Source organism: Papaver somniferum, chromosome 4 (assembly GCF_003573695.1).
Source record: "Papaver somniferum cultivar HN1 chromosome 4, ASM357369v1, whole genome shotgun sequence".
In the NCBI taxonomy this organism is placed as follows: domain Eukaryota; kingdom Viridiplantae; phylum Streptophyta; class Magnoliopsida; order Ranunculales; family Papaveraceae; genus Papaver; species Papaver somniferum.
Genome location: NC_039361.1, coordinates 28257004 through 28266236, shown reverse-complemented (window position 1 = coordinate 28266236; position 9233 = coordinate 28257004). Strand labels below are relative to the sequence as shown.

At 36.8% G+C, this 9233-nt stretch overlaps 2 protein-coding genes across 2 annotated transcripts; one reads left to right on the top strand and one right to left on the bottom strand.

Moving 5' to 3' along the window:
* Positions 1-3285: 3285 nt before the first annotated feature.
* LOC113275023 (flocculation protein FLO11-like) lies at positions 3286-6949 on the top strand. The gene is made up of 4 exons (XM_026524449.1): positions 3286-3994; positions 4072-4166; positions 4254-5438; positions 5540-6949. Exons 1-4 carry the CDS (start codon positions 3631-3633, stop codon positions 6140-6142), a joined length of 2247 nt encoding a protein of 748 aa, XP_026380234.1. The 5' UTR covers positions 3286-3630; the 3' UTR covers positions 6143-6949.
* A 981-nt stretch (positions 6950-7930) lies between these two features.
* On the bottom strand, positions 7931-8977 carry LOC113272240 (uncharacterized mitochondrial protein AtMg00810-like). Its single transcript, XM_026522111.1, has one exon. The coding sequence runs from the start codon at positions 8975-8977 to the stop codon at positions 7931-7933; it is 1047 nt and encodes a 348-aa protein (XP_026377896.1).
* Between the last annotated feature and the right edge of the window lie 256 nt (positions 8978-9233).

Here is a 9233-nt window from a genome sequence, read left to right as displayed (position 1 = left end):
GCAAGTTTACCGGAACAAGTAATAATATGTATAGCCGGAAAATTTACTCCTCCGTGAATTGTATTCTTTACCTATACGGGAGATTTCGAATACAACACTATTCAATCATTCATTTCATTTTTATTTTTACCATCTAAACCTGAACGACCTCGTTAATTCTACTTACTACTCGATCATGTTTTTCCCATGCTCAGCTAGCAGTCATTGCAATAATTCCCCCTTCTCTCTCTGCCATGTATCTAATAATTTCATCTCTCTTCTTTTAATTTCTATGATCATTGCCCTAATATTTTGAATGAAATCTGAATTTTGAAAGATCTCTACAGTACACATACAATAAATACTATTCCGCTACAACCTAACCTTATTACTAGACAATCTGTATCTGAATGTATTGGATGGATACTGGACCATCAAGTATGGTCCAACTCCTTAATGCACTGCACTGTAAATTTTCGGGTGCCATTATCGGCCAGACCTAAGCGTAAAAATGAATTAAAATTCATATTTTATCTAAACAAAAACAAGAAGAAGAGGAAATTGTCCTTCCTCCTCCTACCATACACATATAGCAGCCAGGTCTGCTTCTTTTCATCATCAGCAACAAAAGCGAGCCCTTTAGTCCTCCTCCTCCTCTCTCAGACTCCCACAGTCTATTACCATTTCAAGCAAGGACATAGAATGGAAACTGTTGAATAATATGCAACATATCTGACTCACATCCATGTCTATTATATGCATTTGTCTATTTTCCGATACTCAGTAGCAGCAGTTAATACCCGATCTGACTCCGTCCTGACTACTTTTACTATACAATACACGTACTAATACTTACAGCCCTACCATTTACTACTATCCCAACAGAGCTATGGCAGTAGTGGTCTAGTCTAATACTACTATTGCTAGCTAGTACTAGTACAATCATACTAGCTAACTCATGATTTGACTACTGCTACCTGAAATGAAATAATAATCACTCTCTTCTTTCTAATCTATCTTTAATTACAGATATATTTGGAACCAGCTAATAGCTATAGGGTTATAACTCTAATTTTAGTTGGTTGAAGCAGTTCAAGAATCATGCACCAAATTTGCGTACAACATAGAATGGGACCTTGCAAGTTGTTGCGAGCACCAAATTTGGGTACAACAGTAGATTGGACCACTCGTTTTATAGTCCCATGTACTAATATATGAAATCAGCTGAGCTCCGAGCTAATTACCTTCGCTCATATATATATAGGCTAAATGTGGGGACGGCGTAAGTGTCAATGGACAGCGGTACACCTAGTTATAGGAGAATTGCACAACTACAGCTACGTCAAGCAAGAATGCAGGGTCTTCCTGCATTCGTATATGGTTTGGGGCTGTGGGATTAATATGCAATTGGGGATTATTATCTCAAACAGCTGGCGTGCAAGAAATTGAAATGTACCTGCAGAGGGAATTTAATACTGAAGGACGCCATCCAAAATGCACTAAATGACACAAGGGAACAGACCCTACAGAAACAAGGGCCACTGGCCACCGTCCCAGCACAGAACTACAACGTTGGTGGGAAGAAAGGGGCAGTTGGTTTTGTTTTTGTCTTTCCATGGTATGTAAATTTTTTTGACTAAGAATGGAAAAACTAGGTGACATACATGATTTTGTAGCATATATCATATACAGATTGCATGCAGCAGCAAAACTGAGCCATTTTTTAAGGACCCTACCAGAAGAGAACCAGAAAGGGGCCTATGGCTATGAATTTACTTGGGTGGTTGAAGAAGAATAATCATATACTTCATTGAAATGATACTCCTACTGTATCTTTTTGAAAAATAAAAATTCTTTTCAAATTGAATGATCAGAAAAATCCTGAAATTCATGATCAGGGACAGGCCTCAAGTTTGAATTCAATTCTCATTCAAATTTTTCAAAATTTTGAAGAAGGTGGTCTTGGTGAAACCTACACGAGATGCAGTATCCTCTATGATGGGATTAAAAGGCACTAGGCCTTGACAAAATTTGTTGGTATATGGTGCTAATTTGCTCTGAGTTTTGCATAGCAGGTATTTGCATGATTCTGGGGTTAATGTCTTTTTTCTTTGAATATTAATCACAAATTAACAGGGCTAAAACATAAGCTTGTAAAAGTCTATGAGGATTGAGGGGAGGGTTGAATTTAATAAGGTTGCATGAAGAGTGAAGGGTTTTTTTTTTTTTTGTTTCAAAAAACGAGTCGAAAATGTGTGCATTTGGTAGGCTAATAGACCTTTTGGAGCCTAGCCATGCAAGTCACGGTTTTGAGTTTTGACTTGGACTCAGCTCAGAACCCCAAAATTTTGGTTGAATTGTTCGATTGACAAGTTATGTAACCGAGCTAACAGTTACCACAATGTACCTTCTCCAATACGGAAGGAACTACATGTATGATCAAATCAAACCTGTGACATTGTTTGTCACATGGCCAGAACATTACCTTAAGATCAGATTTGTGCAGTATCCGATTTATCCGCGTTTCGCCCGTAAGCATCGGAGAAAACGGTCTGATGGTAAAACCAGATACAGATAAACTAAGGATCCATTGGACATCTCAAATGTAGCTGAAAACATCATAAAAATGTATTTGGACAATTAGCCTGTAAAAAATTATTTTGAAAAACGGAAGGGGTGGCAAGTTAGGCAGTGGGGCACTTGGCCCCTAAATGGTAATAAATTTCTAGTTCATTTCAGGGTCTGTTCTCTCTTATCATTTTATTCACATTCGGTGATCGGCCAATTGTTTGAAGCAAAGGAACATGCCAAGCCAGGCAGGCATAAATTTCAAATCCAAAGTTTTTATTCCAAAAAAATAATAATAGAAAAGTAGAGCACTACACCTGAATCTGCCAAGCCATTTGATCCCATTCTTATGCAATACATATATTTTATAAAGAATCTGATCCCATCTAGCCCCAGGCCATCATCCTCCTCATGAATATGACCGTTTGTTTCATAAAAATTTAAAAAACATTATTTTTAAAAACAGACATGGAAAGGGGGGCAGGGCACATAGGGGGCTCACCATACTAGTCTACACTACACCTCTATTGCTGCTACTACAAGTAGAAGTGATGAAAAACGAAGAGAGAATCACACATTGTAAAGCGAGCCAATTTCCTTTTCAATGAAAAAAAAATAGAGGGGGAGAAAAGAGAAAAACAAGAACGTTATCATTTCGTCATCTTTTCACAAAACAAAATCAAAACCCTGAGCAAACTTCAATTCCCAATGTAAGGTCGTGAACTTCTGTTCATGAGATAAGAAAGAAAGAGATAGAGAGACAATCAAGTGTCTGCCTGGCCCTGTTGTTAATGTTTAATGCTGCTATAGAGTAGTTTTGCATTTGTGATGGGATCCTGTTTTCTCGCATCAACATAATATCTCTTCATATTTTGGTCATTGCCCGGTCTCTCTAAAAACTTCAGCTTTTTGAAGTTTATTAGGTTGATCCTACTTTTGCTTTTTCCTACTTGTCTTTATCACTCTGAGATAGAGTCATAGTCTTTTCTTTTCTTTTTCCTTCCTCAAAACCCAACTTTTCCTTTGTTTCTCTTTTGTCTACTGCTCTTCTAAACTCTATTCTTCTACCAATCCAACACCACTATGGGCAGAGAAAGTAAGTATAGAGTTTTAGGTGGTGGGAGTAACTCTAATGAGAGTAGCAGTAATCAAAAGCAGCAGCAGAAATTATCATCATCATCATCATCGTCATCAACTACTAATACTAATGCTAATACTGCAAGGCGGAGTACTAAAAAATCATCATCATCGGCAGCAGCAGCATCATTTCTAGAAAGCACTAGTAGTAATAGTGCTAGTGTTCCTTTAGGGTGTATGAGTGGTGTTTTTAATTTGTTTGATTTTCAGTTTTCTTCGTTTAATCATCAAATGTGTTTCAAACCCAACAACAGCAACTCCACTGTCTCCCGTCATGAACATGAAGATAAACCTCAAAAACCCATTCAAGGTAAGAATTCAACACAAATTTAAATTTCTTTAATGTTTTTGAATTTTGAAGTATTAATGGAGTTTTGGTTAATGTAGGTGTTGAAGCACCAAGGAATAGTTTGGAATCAGATAATGAAACATTCATTTCTTCTTCATCAGAAATGAAAGAAGAAGATTTTGGTTTCCCCAATGTAAGTGAAAATTTAATCAAATTTCAAACCAACAATTTCTTGACATCCATGTCTGTGATTTTAATTGCTCTGTTTTGATAACAACAGATTGGAATTCGAGTACATACAAAAGTTGGTAGAAAAGAAGGACATTCAGAGTTTTCATCTTCAGAATCGAGTAATTCCCCCTGCATTAAAACTCCAAGTCTGGTAGCAAGATTAATGGGTTTAGATAGTCCATTACCTGATCAATCACCAACACCACCATCTTCAACCTCTTCAATCCCCGGAAAAACAATCAAAACTCATCGCCGTTATCAATACCTGCAAGAATCCATCAATGGAAGAGGAGCAGCAAGAGGATTTGATTCAAGATCCTTACCTGATGATACACCAAGAATTTCATCAGCGAGAAAATCAGATGTTTATTTTGATGCAAGTAGACTTTCTTTACAAATCAATAAGGAAAATGATCAGGAATCTGATTATTTCAGTAGTAGATCATCTATTGATTCAGTTGCTTCGTTGAATTCTTTGATTCTGAAGAAGAAATTAGCAGCCAGAAAACGAGGAGAATCGTATGAAACAGAGAATGTTGCAAGAAGTCCCAGTCATTATGCTAGACAGATTGTTAAACAAGTTAAAGAAAGTGTTAGCAGAAAAATGGGCAGAGATATCACAAATATCACCACCAGTAACGTTTCCACCACCACCAGGAAATCCTCCGTCGAACCAGAGTGTGTTACCGTTATCAAACCGAAAAGGCCGAGCAGCCGCTTAAACAGAAATGGTGGTGGTGGTAATGATCAAGATTCAATATCATCGTCGTGTTCACCTCGTCTTCGATTCCTGGAAATTAAGAACGTTAACAACAAATCAGTACTTTCTTCTAATCCTTCTTCCACAACGCCCAGAGCAGCCTCTGTTCTTCGGCAAGATCAACATGATTCGATAAAGGATTCTCCGCGACTCGTAGTATCAAAAGCAAGCTCAATTTCATCTCCAAAACCGTTACCATTACCACCACCACCATTACCAAAACCGACGACCATTACAGCCTCCAGACATTCTTCGAAACCAAAATTACCACAGCATCAAACAATGGAGAAATGCAAGAAAGCAAGTTGCGAAAGATTTACACAGCCGAAAGAAAAATCTCCACTACCAACTAATAAATCAAGTTTGAATTTATCAGCTCATAAGAAATGCAAGAAATCTATATCTTCATCTCCGTCTCCGTCTTCGCCATTGGCCGAAGATGAGAAAAACATCGTAATTCCAACAAAATCAGTGGTACGTAATTTCTTTTTCAGTTCATTATTTTTGCGATTAGTTAAAATTATATTTCTTAATCAAATGCTAATTTAATTTAAATTCTTTTGGGCTTGCTTCAGATACATTCCAATTCTACTTCGTTTCTAGTGCGGTACGACAATCATCGGCAACGAGAAGATAAACTCAGCGCAGAATTCCGGTACGTAAGCTGTATATTAAAATGTACGGGTATTGAATCCGACACGGTAGTTTCTATAACTCGTTGGTTTTCACCTTCACATCCACTTGATCCATCAATGTTCAATCATCTCGAAGATTTCTACAACAGTACTAGTAGTACTAATGGGCATCATCAGAATCGGTCGAACCGTAGATTACTTTTCAACCTAGTCGATGAAATTCTAGTCGACATTTTGAGACCATATTTGAACATGAAGCCATGGATGAACACTACAATGAACAATTACTTGATGAAGAAGAAGAAATTAATGAGAGGAGATCAACTTGTGAAGGAAATTTGCAAGCAAATCGAGAAATCTCCTTGTGCTAATTGTTTGATCCTTCAAGATATTGATGCGTTAATTGAGAAGGATTTACCTCACAATGCGAATTTACGCACTGTGCCGGTTCTGGAAGAAGGGGAATCGATTGTTTGTGAAATCGAGCGAGATATTCTTGACTCGCTCGTTCATGAACTCGCTCACATGGCTTTTCATGGTTAACTCAGTTCGTTAACTCGGGTTTTTTGAAATTAATTTCTGATGACGTCAAATTCCAAACGGTTTTTTTCCGTACAGAAACGGCGCAATACCGAACCACGTGACCAGATGCTGTTAGTGGGGCCCAACAGAGTACGTCGACGCCTCAGATTCGACCACGTCGTGTGTAAGATGAGATCAGCAATAGGGAATCTTTGTTGTGTATCTCGATGCAATTTAAGGTATCTGTGAGAATTATTCTTTGCCGTTGGATTAAAATCTCTCATTAATCAGATGGTGAATATTGTTACAGACAGAGTTGAGAAACAGAGAAATAAGATAAGGGTTGCAATTAAGAGCTGCAAGAGTATAAAATAAACAGTGTGATCTTTCCCCAGAAGAATCTGGTCAGTTTTTATTGGAGAAAAAACGAACGGTTCAGATTGATTCATTGATGCGACAGATCCTCTTAATTTAACGTTCGTGAATCTATAGGAATGTGTACATAATTCCGTTGTAGTAGTGGCGGGAAAAATTCAAAAAAATGTGTGTTTTGTTGTTTTTCCATGTAAATACTTGTTTTTTCTGTTTTTGCTAGGGATAACATACTTTTGGTTTTTCAGTTGGTGTCACGTGTTTATGTTTTTTTTGGCTATTTGATTTGTTGAAGATCTCGAAAACATGGAGTGATCGAATGGACGATACGAAGCAGTTAAAGTGAGATGGTAGTTTGGATGGTATCTTTTAAGGTTTTGTGTTTGTGTGTAAATTCTTGTACTTTTACTGTTAAAACTTATGCAGGTGGGTCTCGAGAGAGTCGAATCTTCTTTGCTTTTACGGTCTTACCTACAACGAATTTTCCCTTTGCCCGTTATCAGACTTGGTAATGTAATTACTTTTAAAGGTGTCCAAGTTCCGACGAGGATTCGGATATCCTATTAACATCGTTGGTAAACTAAAGAAGGTCAATAAAGCTGGTGTTTCTCACTGGTTTCATCGTTTCATCATTACGGTCGTGTAGTTATTGACGACACAAGTATGCTACCTTAAATTTGAAGTTCCAAAACTAATTTATTTACTTGCAATGTCTAAATGTCTATTCTTTTCATGTTACCTGGTTGGATCAACAGAGTTTATGCAATGTTTAAGACATGCAGCTATATACAATACCTATTTGCAGTGACGGAGCTAGCAGATGTCCGGATGCTTCAGCCACCCTTAGATTTCTGAAATGTGTTGTTACTTTGTTTTATAAGATTTTTGTTAAAGGGAGAGCAAAAACGGATAAGAGGAGAGCGAAAATCGTAGTTGGACTCAATAATTAGGCCGATTTGCATACTGAGCTCATTTTTGATTTTTTTTTGCCCAATATGCCCTTTATCCTAACCGTGCTTATTAAGTTAACCTAAAATCAGAATTTTTATTATCACCGACAACCAAAAACACCATTAAACCCTATGCCCCATAAGTAATGCTAGGAAATATTCAAGTATAGAACAAGACAGGGTCATGTACGTGAGAAACAAATAAACTTGTATTGAAAAAGATGACTCTTACAAAAGCTATGATTGCTTATTTAATACAATCAATGTTGTAGTGTTATTACACACAGACTTCACACACACTTATAATACCAATATAGGTCAAGTCAACTAAGAATGACTTGACTAAAACACAAATACATGACACATTTATCTAATACACCCCCTCAAACTGTTCAGGCTAGACAGAACAGTTTGGCACAAATACATGACATATTTATCTAATAAGCTGAAGAAAGAAACACTGAAGCAGAGAACACTGAAGTAGCAGCTAAGCAGAAAACAATAAAGTAAAACAGCTAAGCAAATATACTAAAGTTGTGGAAGACAACACTGATGAATATCCTAACTGTAACAGCAACCTTGAGAAAGTTGGATGACACAATCCCTTTGTGAATAAATCTGCCAACTGATCTTCAGAAGCAACATGATGTAACTGAATAAACCCATCCTCCACAAGCTCTCTGAAAGAATGATATTGTAGTTTTATATGTTTTGTCCTGGCATGAAAGATTGGGTTAGAAGCTAAAGCAAGAGCACTGGTGTTATCACAATAAAGCTTAGCAGAACACTGTAAAGGAATATGTAACTCAGTTAATAAAGAAGAAAGCCACTTAAGCTCAGCTGAGGCCACAGACAAGCACTTGTACTCAGCTTCAGCTGAGGATTTTGAAACAGTTGGATGTTTCTTAGAAGACCAAGATATCAAATTAGAACCAAGAAAAACTGCATATCCTGATGTAGATCTCCTTGTATCAGGACAGCCTGCCCAATCTGAATCTGTATATGCTCTCAAGTTTTGCAAATCACCCTTTCTCAATGTAATACCTAATCCAATGGTTCCCTTTAAGTATCTCAAGATTCTCTTAACAAGTTGTAAATGTATATCTGTAGGTGCATGCATAAACTGGGACACATAATTAACACCAAAACAGATATCTGGTCTTGTAACAGTTAAATAATGTAAAGCACCTACAATAGACCTATACTCAGAGACATATGCTAGTGAAGTACCATCATGAATAGATGCTCTTGAAGCTTTAACAACAAGAGTATCACAGGGCTTACAATCAAACATTTTAGCTTTATCTAACAACTCCAGTGTATACTTTTTTTGGGTAAGAACAATTGTATCAGAATTTCTAACAACTTCAATTCCCAGAAAAAATCCCAAATTACCCAGTTCTTTCATAGCAAATTCAGTCTTCAAAGAAGTAATAAAAGAATCCAACAAAGATGGAGAACTACCAGTTAAAAGAATATCATCAACATAGAGTAATAGGATAACTATATCCTTGTCATGATGAAAAACAAACATGGAATTATCAGAAATTGATTTTTTAAAAACAGAATTCAGTAGAAATGAATTAAATCTATGAAACCAAACTTTGGGTGCTTGTTTCAGTCCATATAAACTTTTTTGAAGATGACAAACATACTCAGGATGAACTGGATCCACAAAACCAGGTGGCTAGATCATATATACATCCTCATCAAGAAAACCATATAAGAATGCATTACTAACATCCAATTGTCTAACTTGTCAGTTATAGTTCAAAGCCATACAAAGAACA